Below are 17,865 nucleotides of genomic sequence, written 5' to 3'. Positions count from 1 at the left end.
TGGTGTGTAACACTTCTCTGATGTCTGTGGCTTGTCGCTGACATCAGTTGATACATTAAAAATAGCTTCTGTTGCTCTGCTTTAAAGATCTAATAACATATATAATACATAAAGAGTCTAATAACATATAAACTAAGCAGAATCTGGGAACCCAGTGGTTGATGATGCATTACTACAAACCATCTGCAAGATGAGAACTTTAAAACAACTTATTTTGTCCATTTTAAACAATCAAATTAATGTTCTTCCAGTCGACTAATGTTTTTCGAAGTGAACCACTTTTATAGACTATGGGAACAGAAAATAACATAGGCTTCTTAATTTCCACTAAATGTGATGGAAAAAATTTGCTTGGTGAATGTATTAAAAAAAAAAATGTAGAAGTTTCTGTCATGATTAACCATGTGACTGCCTGCGAGACATATGGTGAGTGCAGTTTAAGAACTAGATGATTTCCAAAATCATAAACGCAATGCATAGTGCCACTGAAACCATCAGTTTGCAAATGATAAGTTCATTTTGCCTCTTTAGAAACATGTAGCAAATGGTATATTAGACCTTTAAGAACCACCATCACTGTAAGAGCAACTACATTATCCTTTATAGTTTGATTTGGGCCAAAAAACAGAGTTAGCCTTGTGAAAAGAGTGTGTGCATGTGTGTGTCACTCAGACAGTGTTACACTCTTCTTTTACTGCTGTAATTTGAATCTTTGTACAAAATGTACAGTAAGTGTGAGACATGGAAAAAAGCAACATATACACTGAAAACACTTGTTATAGAGTCAGGCAAGGGGGCGTTTGGTACTCAAATCTCACTCACTTATTGCTGCAGCGAGTCTGAATTAGAAAATAAAATACAAAAACAAAAAAAGTAAACATACTAAAATGTCATAGCTTAATATCTCCCCCCCACCCCATCCCATCCCATCCCATCCCATCCCACGTCCGTAACATTATATGAGATAGATAACACCTGTACCACATTTTGCAGAAAAAACAACCGGATCAGACCGGTTCGACATTAGAGTTTTTGATTCAAATTATGGCGTTTTGGGAAAAAGTATAAAATGACAAATAAATAAAACAAAAATAAATACTTTGTGTAACAAAGTGGACCATTAGAGCACCAAAAAGGTGGCCCCTGCTTTCATGTGATTGGATAGCAGGACAGGAAGTGTGGTACAGAGAGGGTTACGATTGGTCATTGATGGGCGGCCTCTTTTTTTTGTTTTGTTAGTATGTCAGTTTGTAGAGCAGCTTTTTTTCTTTTCTTTTTTTTTTTTATAAAGAAATAAACATGAATACCATGGGAGGGGGATATGAACCCAATATCTGACTGTGCAGCTATCAAAACAATTTGTACACTTAATACATTGACAGATTTGCTGTCTTTTTCACTCTTTTTAGCAAAGGAATTTGGTTTTTGACGAAGAGACAAGCAATGTTTTTGCATTTGGATTATTTTCTCCTTCAGAGTTAAAGCTAAAAAAAAAAAAAAAAAAAAAGAAGAAGAAAAAAGCCCCACACCCTGCCTCTAAAATGTTGACTATTGTGGTCGCCCAAAGAAAAGGCAAAGAAAACCTGTAAAAAGCAAACAAATATATATAAATAATATATTTACACATAAATATATATATTTATATATACTGTATATAATGTTTCTTGCTTTATACTACACAGCATCAGGCATTTCGTCTTGATTCCTAAAATATAAACCAGAGGCAGGTTAAACGAATGAATATAAAAAAACAGAGGGGGAAGGGGGACGTGACAGACAGCAGCTCGCCCCAAACTCCACTGATAAGCAGTGCTAGTAAAAGTTGCGCTCGGTCGTCGATCTGACACCGGCGTTGCATTTTTTTTTTTTCGTTCTAGAGTTGTACGGAGAGGCCGGTTCTAGATCGGCACAAGGAGGGGCGGGGAGGCAACATCCACCCAGAGTCTGATGAGCAAACAGGCAATCGGGGAGGGGGGGTTGGGGGGGGGGGCAGAGTTGAAGGGAATCGACAGAGGCAGGGCAGAGCCAAACAGCGCAATGAAACATATCTTACTTACATCTTAGCTCATTTTACACGTACAGTCGTGATCAAGGCACAGGGAGCTTCTACAAGTTACTTTTTTTCTTCAATAAAGTTGTACAAAATAATACATTTTACAGTCTGTACAAGAATAATGATCCAGCAGAGAAATCAAAAGACAGACCAAAAGCCAGGCTAAAGGGGAGGAGAGGAAGTTGGAGGGGAGGAAGGGGAAAGAGAGAGAGAAGAGAGAGAGAGAGAGAGAGAGAGAAAGAGAGAGAGAGAGAGACTAGTCCATCCGTTAGACATCCTTCTTGAGCCTCGCGTCATAACTCTGTCTTACCCTCGGTCTGATGAAGTCCCCACGTGTCAGTGTACAAGATTTTTTGCAGCAGGGAGGAGACAGACAGAGAGAAAGATAAGGGGAGGAGGGAAAAGAGAGAGGGAAAAGAGAGAGAGAGAGAGAGAAAGAGAGAGAGGAATGATACTCTGAAAACAGGAGAGAGCAACCGAGAAAACTGGAGGTTTAAAATGGTGCATATTAGCACACACAAACTGGGTAAACTAACAAACAGAAAAAGGTTGTATTATTACATACATATAAATTATATATATATATATATATATATATATATATATATATATATATATATGAGTTTGGATTTTTTTGCACTGCGTTTAGTTCACTGTTCTGCATGAATCTGGCATTGCATGCGCTCGCCTCTCCTGCGATGTATCTAGAGAAGCAAGCCATGTGATGGGTCTTGTGTTCAAGTCATTCTCCGCTCCACACGCAAAGCAACCTGGGGCAGTAAATGCTCCAAACCCTCCATTTTTGTTGGAGAAAAAAAGACGACGACATTTTGCTCTACATTCTGTTTTTTGTTTGTTTGTTTTTTTTAAACGTACGGTCCGTCGTTTTGCTCTCAACCAAGGGGGATCTGTCCACCTTTGGGGTGGGATGGGGTGTTGGGAAAGGGAAAATGGGGAAAAGTTGAGAGGGACACGCCAGGCTTGCACAGGCACTAAACGTTCAACAGGACCAAAACGGTGGAGGATAAGAATAGCGTGTGTATGTCTTGTGCGTGTGCATCAATATACGTAACGTGTGTTTAGGCATATGATCGGAAAAAAGACAAGTTTGACGTGTAACATACATAGGACTGCGGGTCAGGAGTTTAGCTGGACGCATGTCTGTATGTGTACGAAATGGCTTCCTTGTCCTGAGCAGTCCTGGACAGTTTTTTTTCTTCCCTCTTTTCTCCCCCCCTCCCTCTCCCTCTCACATGTTTTGTTTTCCTCTCTCTCTTTTATTAACATTGGTAGTCCTTGGCTGTGTTAACAAGTCTTTTTGCCAAATATCACAGCCACGCTTTCATCAGTAACACAGTGCATCCCCTTGCCCCAGCCCCTAGTCACTCAGGATGGAGAAAGGCCATGTGTGTGTGTTTGTATGTATACATATATGAATATATATACATACACAGATGTGTGTGTGTGTGTGTGTATATATGTATGTATATATATGTATATACATATATATATTATATATATACGTGTATATATATATATATATATATATAAAATATATAATATGCATGTGTGTGTAAGTGGTGGGGACTCATCAGTTTGAAGGTTTGTGGTTTGATATTGGGGCGTGATGTAGGGCAGGGGGGCCTAAAGAAAGTTCAGGTGGTGAGTTTGCGTCCCGTCATTCCTGCTGCGATCACAAGAGTTCGTACTGTCGTAGGTGCATGCGCTGGATGATGTCTCTGCAGTCGTTGAACACTCGGCGGATGTTTTCCGTGTCCACGGCGCAGGTGAAGTGGGGATAGCAGTAGTGCCGGCCGTCTCCACTCGCTGTACTGATCCTCTAAATAGACAAAACAAGAAAAACGGTAGTAATTTTATTAGGACCAGCCACATGACAGGGTTTAAATCGCAATGCAAGGAAGTCCGACCCTTGCAATTCACTGAAGTAAACATCCTATATGAGTTTATATAAGTATAAACTAACATTTAGGGTCGTAAGATTTTTGAAAAGTCTCTTATGCTCATCAAGGCTGCATTTTTTTTTGATAAAAACAAATACAGTAAAAACAATAATATTGTGAAATTTCAATACATTTTAAAATTAAATATATTCCTGTGATGGCAAAGCTGGATTTTCAGCAGATGTTAATGCTACGATAAAAATGGTTGTAAAAATCTTTCTAAAATGTAAAAGAATAGCAAAGTCCACACTACAACTATAAAGATAACTATTGCAAAAAAAAACAATATTCCAGCCAATGAATGATGAAAACATTGACAGCCAATCAGGATCCATCCTGCTTTAAATATCTTGAGCGGTTAAAATGCAGTGCGTGCTTAGAATAAACAACGTTAACAGGCCTATACTCGTCTTCAGTGTCACATGATTCTTCAGAAATCATTCTAATATCCTAATTTTCAATGTTGAAAACAGTTGTGCTGCTTAATATTTTTGTGGAAACCATGATTAATTTTTTTTCAGAATTCTTTGATGAGTAGAATTTTTTTTTAATGGGTATTTTTTGTAACATTAGAAATGTCTTTACTGTCACTTTTGGTCAAATTAACGCATCCTTGCTGAATAAGTTTCGATTTCTTAAATTAAAAATAAATAAAAATAAGACTAAATAAACTTAGTAAAACTTAAACTTCAGGACACAGGGCGATGTGTTGCCATGATGATTTTGGCCCCATACAAGAATCAGACTCACCAAGAACTCGTCTCGGATGAAATATTTTGCTCTCGTAACTCGTGGATCTTCCCCTTGCTCTGGTGTTGCTGTTAGATAGAAAGCAGATAGGTCTAATTAATAACACCGATGCCGTGATATCCAAAGTTACCACTGTGTGGTTCAATTTTGGGTTGATACAAGAATTTGTATTCAATTCAACTATATGGATGAAAAACTATTCGACTTTACTAACCATCATCTGGTGTAGTGTAGCGTGCAAACTCTGGGAAATAATCCTCGATTTTTGATTTTCCCGCCAAAACCTTCTCAGCCAGCAAGTCCTGCTTGTTTAGGAACAGAATGACAGAAATAGTTCGAAGCCACCTAAGAAAAGGCAAGAGAGAAAACAATGAAGAGATTTGGGAAAAAAAGGTAATCATACAGCTACACTTTTATGTATTTTTTAATGAAAATGAAGAAGTACACTCAATTAAGCCCTCTTCTTCTCTACATGTGCAAGCATGTTGTAGGCATCCAAAAGGTACCTGTTATTCCAGATGTTCTTGAACAGGTTAAGTGCCTCCTGGAGTCTGTTGGTCTGATTGTCCTCTCTGAGCACCATGTTATAACTGCTGCTGGCTACCACGAAAATGATGGCTGTCACGTCTGTAACAGGAAAGAAAAGGATTTTAGCCTACACTTTGAACCAGCAATGCAAACAATCCATCATAAACTTGCCTTAATTACAACCAGGGCCTGAAATTTAAACTCGCCAAGCAGCAAATGAGAGCAAAAATTGGCGTTGGTGAGTATATGAAAGGGGGTTAATCACCAGTTGGCCAGTAATATTTTAATGAATTCTAACAATGCAATGTTATGAGAACAAACAAATGTGAATGACGTTCGCAAGTTGGGAAGTTTTCTGTGTGCAAACATCCAAAGCAAATTCATATAAAATGATGTCAACCCGTCTCTGGTAAGCATAGTCGGTTATGTCTTAAGGGAAAGAAACCAGTAAACGTGTATCATCACATTAGATCTGTGCATTAGCTCTTAAAGCGTCAGCATCCTAATAGTCCGGCTGCCGTCTGTTTTAATGTTAATCAAGAAACAAAGGACAAAGAGAAAATCACTCACTGCTCTTGACAGAAGAACTTTCGTAACTTTAATAAGAATTAATCTCGGTTTAATTGATACACTGAAGAATATTCGGTTATTTTACATTTGATTTCTTTATTACATTTCTGTGTCTGAAAAGTGAATTTTAACCAGTATCTAAAATTTTGGTGTCATAACTGTGTTTTCACAAAAATAGCTTAATGGCAAGTAAGAAATATTTATAGCTGGTAAATATTCTTAAGTCACCGGCCACCATTGATAGGTGTGGCAAAAAGTTTGTTTTAGGCCCTGATTACAACAAATTAATACTAATGAATAAACCAATATATTGGCCAGGCTAATAAGCTTTATGTCAGCTCTGTGAATAGATAATTGTTTTGTGTGAATTTTGAATAAATATGATCATTAATTTACATTTTACACTGTAATAAAAGTACATCTTCCCTTTAATATCAGCATTGGCCATTCAAAAACCCTTCTCAATTATAAAGCAATAAAAGCACAAGTTACCATTAAAACACTGGATCCATTTCCTGCGTTCGTCTCTCTGTCCTCCAACATCAAACATACTGCAGAAAAAGAGAAAACACATCAGTCCGAAGCCCACAGACATGATGGCATGGACCCGTTTACAACAAGCACTTATTTATGTAGTGTAACGGTGTCCCCTTTTCCCACCAAAAAAAAACACGATTATGATGTTGACTGTGTTTATGTTTGCATGTATTTTTGTCTAAATATATAGTATATAAAAAATACAAAATACATTTATTATATGCATGTATGAAGGGCTCCTGGTCAAACTTACTGAAAATTAACTTTGTCCACTTGAAATCTTGTCTCAAAAATCCCGGAAGTCAGAACTCTGCATCGGAGCAAGTCCTGAAAGAGGGAGGCAACAAAGAGTTGAAAACAAAAAGTACATTTACAACAAAAAACATCTTAAAAATCATACGCAATAAAAGAACAATGCCTTTTAAGATGAGAACAAGAAAGGCCAATGATAATATAATATAATATATAATATAATAATGATATAAGCTTCAATATCAAGCATGTTTGAATCCCGACATGTGGATCTTTACGCACCTGATCAGTGGGAGTATAGTCGCTCTGTTTCACAGTGTCAATCCTGTCCAGGAAACTAAAAAGACAAAAGATATAACATTAACAACTGTCTAATATTTCTTCAACACTTCCTCATAATCAATAGGATAAGACTGATATGTTATTTGGAATTAAGAGTAACGAGTAAACAGAGAGCTGGATTTATTCCAAACAAGTCAAGACAAGGAAGAAGTGTTATGCAAAACCCAGAGTTTATTGATTGCCGAACAAGCACCTTGCATTATTACCACATGACTATATTTATTTGTCATACCATCCATCCCTAATAATCATTTTAAAAACTGTGATTAAACCCAAGATATTTTATTGCAATATTGAACCAAAAGTTAATTTGCAATCAAACACAATATTCCTGCATCTGTATTTGCAAAACTTCACACACACATTTTCAGATCACCACACGACACAAGTCAACCATGGAGGGGGGGAAAAAATGGCAGCTGGCAGAATGTGCAGCTGTGGAATGAGCCAGCAGGTGGCGCATGTTTGTGCTGGAGATCAAAGCAGGCAGGGTTCTGAGTCATAGTGATCAGAGAGCGCTCAGTCAGACACTGCTCTAGTCAATGGATCGGCTCTAGTGGGAGGAAACGGAGAGGGGAAGAGAGGGCAAAACAGAAGGAGGGAGGGGGATCAAGAAACGCTGTCTTAGTCGAGCTGCTATCCGGTGAAACGGCTGCAAGATGGTGGGGCGGCTCGAACTCGCCTCCTGGTTCTTTGTGCACGCAGCCGAGATCTTAGACACTCGTCAAAAATAAACATATGCAGAAAGCGATAATCGATGTCCCCAATGAAACGCTTCTCGTTCAGAACTAGCTCCATTTTTTTACAGAATATCAATCATATTTATAATGATGCTGACAAAAGACCATATAATAAAATGTTCTTTCTATAATACAATATTCTCACCTAGCTGACCCTCAACCTTTTTTTTACAGTTTTAGTTCCAACAAACTGCTAACATATGTTTATTAGGGATGTGCGACACTATTCGATTAAAGATACTGCTGCTGCTAGTCAACTTTGAAATATAAAGCATAACATTAAATGTGCAAAAAAAACAAAACAAAATGTAAACAACTAGTATTTCCATTTAAATGACCGTCATGTTGTTACATCTTGAAATTAATATATTATTATTATTATTATGGGTGTAACGATACCCTGTCGTCACGATTTGATACATATCACGATACGATATTATTGCGATACTCCAAGACATATGATTAAAGGTTAACAAAAAATGTACTGTTTATTAAAATCCTTAATTTGATATTACATTGTGGGTGTAAATGAATAGGCTTGGACTTGGTGCTGAAACCCAATGCACAGGACAATAGTGAGACCAGAATAAAAATATTGATGATTCTGAAGCTGAAAATACAGAATTATTTTAGATGAATATGCTTGCACTCTTTCACAGACTAGAAATATTAAAAATAATGTAGTGTTTACTGGTAACATAAGACATTTGGCATTACCAGGACCCACAAATATTCCCCCATTGCATTATTATACATTATATTTAGTAGTTTAATGTAGTACTGAGACTAAAACTCGAAACTTGACATTTTTATTTTGGGTGAAATATACACAATACATGTTGTTGCATTTTTGTATTGCGATATATTGTGACACGATATATTGTTACACCCCTAAATATTTAAAAAAAAAGAGTATATCTGAGTGAAAAGATCGTGACGTAACTCCTCATTCTCTATACTACAGGTTATGAGGGACAATATAGTATAACATTTTTTATTAGATTAAAGGCCCCCTGAAATAAAAATTTACGTTTTTAGCTTTTAGTATGAATATGTTAGCCCTAAGATTATGAATAAGCTGGTGTGCTCCAAAACAGTGACAAAATTCGCATTTAAAGCATTCAAAACTTACAGTCCCTCACTTCCGCTAAAATGGATCACGGATATTTATGACATCACCGCGGACTTCAGCTTCTCGTCACATCTTCTGTCCAATCAAATGCTCTCTAGAATGTAAAGCATCCCGCCCCCTATTCTTCAAATACCACCTGGCCAAAGCGACCGTTGACACGTCACAGAGCATTATGGGTTGGAGATGTGCGTCCGGTTGCTCAAACGCTCAAGTTTTATTCCATTTTTCAACTCTACGTTGGTTAAGAATGACATAGCTAGAATTTATTCACATCTCTACTATTGAATCCAACGTATTATTAGTGCTCGGATTCGCTTCCATGGTGCTGTCAAGTATGAATTTCAGTCTGTGAGGTAAACGCTATTGGCTATTTGAAAAGGGGGAGGGGCCATTCAATGTGTCCCACCTTAGCTTCCTGTTTCAGTGGAAATTAGTGTTGTCAAAAATATCGATATTTCGATAAATAATAAATAAAAAATAAATAATAAATAAAAAATATCTGAACGATACCAATACTAATTTCCCGTAGTATCGATACTAGCCGAGCTGTCACTTTCACTTCTCTCCAAAGGCGCGTTGACAAACACCACACACGCACTCGTCTCATTCGCTCTGATTAAATAGCAAAAGTGAAGTAAATGGGGTCGATCACACCTGACGCGTTTTTTTGCAGTGAGAGGCGCCTGGTTACAATTGGTTTCCAGCGAGCGATCTACGCGCTGTTTATGCACTGCTGCGCCTCACGGGCCTTCCATTTTAGTGCTGAAAGCTAGTTGCTTGAACGCCCGGAGAGTGCGATGATGGAGGATAAACTTGTGGTGCTCTCGCGGGTTACCAGGAGCTTAACGACTTCACGAACCGTAACTACCACAATGTTAACAGAAAGTAAATAAAGTTAATAAAAGGCTGATTTGACGTTTACTTGACTGACAGGACAGCTGTTTCAGTGGTTGCCTAGCAACATAACAAACGCAGCGCACTGCTCGTTCTGTGTGATGAGTGCGTGTTCGAACCTGAAAAAACGCGTTAGGTGTGATCGGGGCCTAATACAGCAAAGCACCTGAAAGACCGACACCCGGATCTATATAAATAATTTCGAGAGGTTGGTAACTCTTCTCATTTTAACATTTCTGAAACATTAACCAAAATGGCCTTTGTTGTTATGAGTGTGTGTCGTCTCGTTTTTTCACCGTAATTCTTAAATTTAATATAATCTGACTGAGGAATCTTAGACAAGTAAATATTTTAACTGTGGTCAAATGTAAATTAACTTGTGCTTATTTAACTTTATTAAAAAAATTATTATTTAATTCTGCAATTTGCCTTCATTAGCGATTATCATCAATTTGATTACACAGATACTAATTAAACTAAACTGAGCTAGACAATGACATCTCTGAATTCAATAATGAAATGCCTTTAACTGAAAATTGAATGTTTAATCTTATTATTATGCATTACTGACACTCTATCCTCCAATTTGATACTGTTAAGTGCTTTGACACAATCTGTATTGTTAAAAGCACTATATAAATAAAGGTGACTTGACTTCATGTCGATCCAGTGAGCACTGTTTTCGTGTGTGATGCACGTTTGCGTTTAAATCTGTTCATCAAATAACGTTAATGTATTAACCAGCATTTATGCTTTTGAACCAGTGCACTACCTCAGGACATTTTTGTTCATGTAAAATATCCCTCATTGTCATGTTCTAGACTTGTTATATTTAGCTTTAAATAAATAAAAAATACCCCTTAATATTATGGCAGTTTTTTTCTCCGTGGTATCGAAAATGGTATCGAATATCGATATTTTTCAAGGTATCGTATCGAAGTTAGAAATTCTAGTATCGTGACAACACTAGTGGAAATTACGTCAACCCATCATACAAGGCTGCACGTTCCAAGGTCAACTAGTCGGTCCGCTTAAACAGTATTGAAATTAGCCGTTGTGCACATCCCTAATATTCATGAAAATTAGGGCTGCACGATATTGAAGAAAAATGCGATATGCGATAACTCATTAAATAATGCAATATTCGATACGATAATGCATAAAGTGTGTAAAATAAACTCAAATTATCTTTAAAGTATAATTAAAATTAAAATTATATAACCAACATTACCTGTTCACATTCTTTTTGTGACAAGAAAACATCCCTACAACTTCTGAAAGTGAACAGCAGTGTTTTTACAGCACAAGAAGTGTTATTAACATCAGTGGGGTTTAGGGTTTCAGGAAGGCCTACATTACATTTATTGAACAACCGAAACTGAATAATCAAATGTAAAAATAAAACACTGCTTAGTTTTCACTGTATTAATTAAACATATACTGATTGTTATTAAAGCTACAAAAGTTATTCAGCCAAGAGCAGCGAGTGATTTTGTCTTTGTCTTTTGTTCATGACCCCAGTTATTGCAAGCCGTTGCGATATACATATCGCAATATTTCGATATATTGTGCAGCCCTAATGAAAATGAAATAGTTAAAATATTTTTCATAGCAAATGACTCATGAACTAGTTCCTTATAATAAATCATTAAAAAAGACTCTTGAGTCACAAATCTGCATCTTAAAAAGTACCAAAAAAAATTATAATTATATTTAGAATCATTAAAATTTCTCACAAATCTCCCAGCAAAAGTGTAACGCCTAAATCAAAGCATGAGGGAATCAGAGACAGTGAGAGAAATCCACGCATGTGCACCCCCCCCACCCCCGTCCAAGTCCAACAGGAATGTAACATACAGGGTTGAAATGTGACAGCAAAGCTGTAGGTCCCACACACAGCAGAATGGACTGCACTAGTGTGTGTGTGTGTGTGTGTGTGTGTGTGTGTGTGTGTGTGTGTGTGTGTGTGTGTGTGTGTGTGTGTGTGTGTGTGTGTGTGTGTGTGTGTGTGTGTGTGTGTGTGTGAGAGAGAGAGAGAGAGAGAGAGAGAGAGAGAGAGAGAGAGAGAGAGAGAGAATGCATGCAACACGCACAGTAGGCCGTACAAATGAAAGTGTGGCACGTCACATGGAAGAGGGGGCATAAACAGAAATAAAAAGAAGCAAACGATGAAAGACAGACAGGATAAAATGCAGACAGACAGATGGCTGAGGCTTGCACAGACAGTTGTATTGTGACCGCAGCCGTTGTCTAACACCATATCTCAATTATTGCCTTTCTTCCTATTAATAGAATGATTCCAACAATAGCCCAGCCAGCTAGTCAGACAGAATACAACTCATGCCCCTCTGGGTACAATAGTTGAGAACTGTCGCAATGCCAAGCAGAAGAGACCACTATAGTTGCGACAGAGTATATATAGCCCTGCTTTCCAAATCCAGCCTCAACTCAAGTGGAATTGGAGAATTCAATTGGCCGCACGGCAGGAAGTTTGTGAAATTGTTGCGCGTCGATGTCTGCCAACAGTTGCAGAGATTCTGGTTTGGAGCAGTGTATAGCACACACACTTGAAAGCATGTGATAGATGTTAAAAGTCTTAACACACAAGATGGATATTAGCACATATTGAGTTGTTCTTATAGCATGCAGTGTAGATGATTAGGCAGCAACTTCAATTAAAATGAAATTGTAAAAACACTTCAAGCAGTAAATGGTTGGTCTGGCCAAACACACACACACACACACACACACACACACACACACACACACACACACACACACACACACACACACACACACACACACACACACACACACACACAAATGAATCACATGAGTCATATGACTTGGCCTACACAGAATTTCTGTTCAGCTCCCTTTATTTATTATATAAAAAGTATGCAGCTCACTCATGCTTTAAGCAATTCACTGCAGTAACAATGCAATAAAGCAAGTAAAAGTGTAGCAACATTACAAAAAAAAAAAAAGTGTATAATATATATATTTATACATCCCATATTTTTGTCCCATCAACTTGACCCTCAAAACATAGCGTAAATGCTGCCTGTTAAGACTTTTGGCTGGATCTAATTGTTTTATTAAACTGTATCTTACTAAAAAAATACAGCCTTAAAATGTGAAGTCAATTAAAAATTGTTAATCAATTGATTATTACTTAGATTTATCTTAATCTACAGATCTTTAACACAGATTGCAGAAAAGCGTATGGAATAATGTAACTGTTTAGTTACATTTACTACATACATTAATGCTTCTTACTTCATTGCTCTAATCACTAAAATATTTATACTTTCTCTATGAAAAGCAAGAGTTCACTGAAAATACAGTTTTTGAATGGTATCCTATCCACTCATATATTAGTTGTTTGTAAAGATGTAAAAGATGGCAAACGGTATCCCAAACAAACAAAAGCTTCACTGATGATTAGAAACTATCACAGCATGTCTACACCAGACACGAGTGTGCGACGTACAAAGAGTACGTGATATACAAAAACTGCCTGGTAAAAAGTAAAGTGCACGGGTAATACCACAAACATGCATTGCAAAAAGTCACTTGATCTAATTGAAAATGTTTAATTTACTTAAAATGTTCAATTTAATTTACAGACTGAACGACTTTTTGCAATGTTTTCAACCGTTTAGACTTGAATAAAGAGAGAAGACCTGCACTTTTTATCGCATATACGCGATAGTCACATCGCAGGACGTGCGATGTCAAGTATAGGGATCGTAGTTGATCGGTTCCGGTTCTGAACGCATGTGATTGGTGGATTAATTGCAAAGTTTAACCATCATAGAGTGACATTTTTTAAGTCCTGTCAGTTTAAACAAGCACAAGAAGACTGGAACCCGTGTGTTTTCTGAGCCGCACACACAGACAGAATGTGAACACCGCATTCTGGCCTCTTTCTCTTCTTTTGAGCTTAAACAGACACGTGCACGCAAAATTAAGTCAAAATCCCTGTCTCAGCGAGTATCCCCGTAAACACAGTCAGTTATGTGTTATAAACAATTGAGAAAGAAAACGAATGCATGTTATTTTGGACGCGTGCATTCGTCTTACAGTGAACGCTGCCTCATATACTCACAGCTTTTTGTGTCACCAATGTTAATCAAACAACAAAAGAGAAAGAGAAAATCACTTTTGTAGCTTTAACACAGATAAATTGTATTAATTCTATTTAATTTATACAGTGAAGACTACGCAGTGTTATTTTACATTCAATGTCTGTACCTGAATACAGTTAGATTTACCTGAAAAACAATGCACTGCTTTATTTCATTTGTGTATTAGTTATATTGTATTTATCTATGCTTGTAATTTGTTTATTATTTTCTATATAATCTCAGAAAAAAAAAAAGAAAAAAAAAGAAAAATCACCCCAATCATTCTAGAATGATTAATTCTTTACAAATAGAGCCATTCAAATCATCTGGTGAAATTGTTTTCATATTGCGATATATAAATCGCAGAAAAACAAAATATTAAAATGTCAGTTTTTTCCAATATCGTGCAGCCCTAATTTGCAGTCACCAAAAGCAGCTTAAATAAAAGTGTATTATTTATAGTATGTTTTATATAAAAAGCAAATAAATTATAAATGCATATAAAAAAATAATATGAAATCATTCAATAATAATTTCTGGAACTGAACAACTGAGTACTATTATTAATACTTCAAAACAAAAAATATTTACATTTACAATGGACCACAGTGGCATGGGGCATTTAAAAAATTTAAAATATTTAAAATATGAATTAAAAAAAAAAAATAATGCAAGTCTCCTGATGACTAAAAAGTAAAGCCAAGAAAGAAAGAAAAAACACATGCAAAGAGAAAAATCTATTCACAGAGAGTGCCGACGGTGTATTAACATGGAAAAGCTGATAATATCCTCATCGCTTACTAATCTGGTTAATGTTACAGCTCATCTAGTTAACAGTGGAGTATTAAGAGTGTGGATTAGGCAGCTTCCGGGGCCAATACAGCAAACACTCTTTAGGCTCAGTGTGGGCCGCGTATGTGTGCGTGGCACGATACGGTACAGAGGATATCTAGCCTTTCAGAAACAACAGTGGCATTCAACAACAAACTTTTATTGTTTAAAAAAAAAAAAAAAAAAAAAAGTACTTGCATTTTATTTTATCTGTTAAATTTTTTTTATAATAATAAAAAGGAAAAAGGAAATACAAATAATAAAAAAATAAAAAAAAGTTCAGCATTTCAAATTCAACTTACAAAAAGCTACCAATATTTATCTCAGCAAATGTTAATTCAGCGACAACTTGGAATTAATCGATAGCCTCCACCGCATTTTCTCTCTCTTACACACACACACACACACACACACTTCTGTAAGTTTGCAACGCCAGAGTAAAGGAGCAGCAGAAACCGGGAGAGAGGGAGCGGTGGAAGAGAAAGAAAAGAGAGAAGGCTGTGTCTGACATTACAGCGGCGCTCCAAAAATAGCTCCCTGGCGCCCTGGCCTCCAGCTCGGTTGTCATAGCGACAGAACCACAGGCGCTATAAATAGACTATCAGCTCCAAATCTTGTGTGACTGGAGAGAGGCCAGAGAGAGGGAGAGACAGACAGAAAGAGAAAGAGTGAAGAGAAAAAGAAAGACAGAGGGAGGGAGTGGAGTGCGAGAGAGAGAGAGAGAGAGTGCGAGAGAGAGAGAGAGAGAGAGAGAGAGAGAGAGAGAGAGAGAGAGAGAGAAGGGCCAGTCAAAAAGAGGGGAAAGCAAAAAGAGAACGAGAGAAAAAACAGGTCTGGTTTCGCAAAAGAGGGATAGGGGAAGAAAAGGGAGAGAAAGAGAGACGCTCGAAGAGACAGAAAGAAACATGGCGGATGGTCCAGGAATTTTTTTCTCTCCATGCACTGGGCTTGTGTTTAGGAATTACGGACAAGCAAGAATGCAATGTTTATCTGGTTTACAAAAAGCTGGTGGAATATATATTTTTGTAAATATGAGTATATATATCTTTTTGGTTTCTTTGAAAATAGACAACCTTAATGAAACGTGTTTTCCTCTCTGAAACACATGCAAGCAAGAATGCAACATTTCTTTGGTTTCTGAAAAAATAGAAACCTTTTTATTTTAGAAACTTTTAGCTTTCTCTGAAAACAGGCAGCCATCAAACTTTTCATTATGTTTACAAAATGCACAACAAGAATTCAACATATCACTGGATTACAAAAAAAAAGTAGTAATAAAATTTCAGCTGTAGCTGAAAAAAATAAAGCACTGTTTATTTAACTTGTATATTATGTTGTGTATATGTGATGTGATTCTTTGTTCTAATTTTTTAATAACAAAAAAAATAAAATAACAACAACAAAGATTTTTTTATCTTCGCCACTTTGGCCAAAATGTCTACCATTCTTTTTTCATTTTATATTTTGTGCCCTTGTAAGGCTTTGTTTGCAAAATAAGGACATTAGTTTGGCTGTAATGCTCAGTCACTTGCAAAATAGAGAAAAACCAACATGCAAAAAAGAATCATGATAAAATCGTGACTTATTTTCGCCATAGACGCACACCGGTTACATAACTTGCCCATCACGGCATCGTACAGTTGTAGTACTGCATTGTCATTGCACTGTCTTGTTGTGTTTATCACTAAGATAATAATGAACCCACCATTCAAGCAATTCCTGCTAATTTGAAAGCAAAAGTAAAATGCGCACGGTCATATGTTTTAGTTACCTCATCTGTTGATGACATGATGCCGGTGAATCGCAGAGCTGGTACAAACATATCCTCATCGCTACGATCAGATGCTTTCTTAGCCTCTGTTTTCTCACCACTGTCAATGACTACGTTTACATGCAGCCAATATCCGGGTTATGGTCGGGTTAGGGTCACTATTTGGGTTTCTGAAACATTCGGAATAACGCGTTTACATGCGTGAGCAGAGAGAGTTACTCCTGTATACATGGAATTTACAATATCCCGATGTAAACGGCGACGCACGGTTAGCGTCTGGACGTACGGACTTCCTTAAGACGCAATATGCGTCATTTCCGATTCTTTTTCCTGTATCCAAAGGCAACAACAACAGCAGCAGCATGCGGATAATGAATAGTTCGGGGCAGATAGCGATCGCCTTTGTTTGCGCTTTCCTCCTCGCTCCAAAAGTGTGGTGCTGTGCTGCGTCTCGCCATGTTTACCTCTACTTCTTGTTTACTTCCGGTATACTGCACGCGGGTTTCTGTATGCGCCGTCTCTACTCAAAAGACCAAGATTCCTTGCGAATAGAACATGCGCAGAACACAAATCAATGTCCCTTTTGATGGGGATATGCCGATACGCGTTTACATGACCAAATATTCGGGTTAGAAAGGGGGTACCCCAGGTATAATATCCGGGTTTTTAAAAACCGGGATATGAGCATATCCGGGTTTTTGCCGGTGTTTACATGGCCGTGCGCGACCGGGTTATTGCTAATATCCCGGTTTTGAACGGGTTATTGGCTGCATGTAAACGTAGTCATTGTTGCGTTTATTTTGGCGAAAGCATGCAGCACATATTTACATGTTCATCTAAACGTCGCTCTCAGCGGTGTAGACGGCATCTGGATGTTCAATGTAAATGTATTTCCAACTTTTTACTTCCAAGTGAAGAACTAAAAGAAATTCGCCTTGAGTATATTGGGGCCTTTAATCACATTCAGTCTCTTGTACGCTTCATGCGAGCACAAGCAATAAGTCACTGTCCGCAGTTCACTTAAAGGACAAGTTCGGTATTTTACACTTAAAGCCCTGTTTACAGATCGTATCTGATGAAATAGAACGGTTAAGATTAAAATTTGGACACATGCTCCTGTCCCGAGAATTTTAGGTTTATTTCGCTTCCCCCCCCCCCCCCCCCCACCCCCACCCCCACAATGGTTGTCTATATGCACTGGAAGATTCCGTCCTAAAAACACATTAAACTTTCGTTTACAAAGACGTGAAACTCACCGAGTGGTCAGGGGGTGTTCACTGATATGTTCCCTCAAAAATCGCAGCAAAAGATGCATTCCAACAGGTTTTATCGTAGTTTTTGTCCAACTCCATTGACTTGTATAGGACGCGCTGT

At 37.4% G+C, this 17,865-nt stretch overlaps 1 protein-coding gene and 1 long non-coding RNA gene across 3 annotated transcripts in view; both read right to left on the bottom strand.

Annotated features, from left to right (window-relative positions):
* Window positions 1-579: 579 nt before the first annotated feature.
* Window positions 580-17,865, bottom strand: part of gnas (GNAS complex locus) — a 38,907-nt gene continuing 21,621 nt past the window's right edge. For both annotated transcript variants that reach the window (XM_082136481.1, XM_082136482.1), the window contains exons 6-12: window positions 6,934-6,988; window positions 6,653-6,726; window positions 6,355-6,413; window positions 5,271-5,391; window positions 4,979-5,109; window positions 4,765-4,832; window positions 580-3,893 (exon numbers count right to left, since the gene is read on the bottom strand). In XM_082136481.1, coding sequence (XP_081992607.1) covers window positions 3,747-3,893; window positions 4,765-4,832; window positions 4,979-5,109; window positions 5,271-5,391; window positions 6,355-6,413; window positions 6,653-6,726; window positions 6,934-6,988 — 655 coding nt within the window. In that variant the 3' untranslated portion in view covers window positions 580-3,746. The remainder of the gene's footprint in view (window positions 3,894-4,764; window positions 4,833-4,978; window positions 5,110-5,270; window positions 5,392-6,354; window positions 6,414-6,652; window positions 6,727-6,933; window positions 6,989-17,865) is intronic.
* On the bottom strand, window positions 11,711-13,140 carry LOC309474204. Its single transcript, XR_014197240.1, has 2 exons — window positions 12,537-13,140; window positions 11,711-12,478 (listed from the first exon to the last, which is right to left on the bottom strand). It is a non-coding gene; the product is annotated as an uncharacterized lncRNA (long non-coding RNA).

The sequence above is a fragment of the Leuciscus leuciscus genome (assembly GCF_965113295.1).
Source record: "Leuciscus leuciscus genome assembly, chromosome: 14".
Lineage (NCBI taxonomy): Eukaryota > Metazoa > Chordata > Actinopteri > Cypriniformes > Leuciscidae > Leuciscus > Leuciscus leuciscus.
Note: the sequence above shows the minus strand (reverse complement) of the source record. Positions and strands in the feature narration are given on the sequence as shown.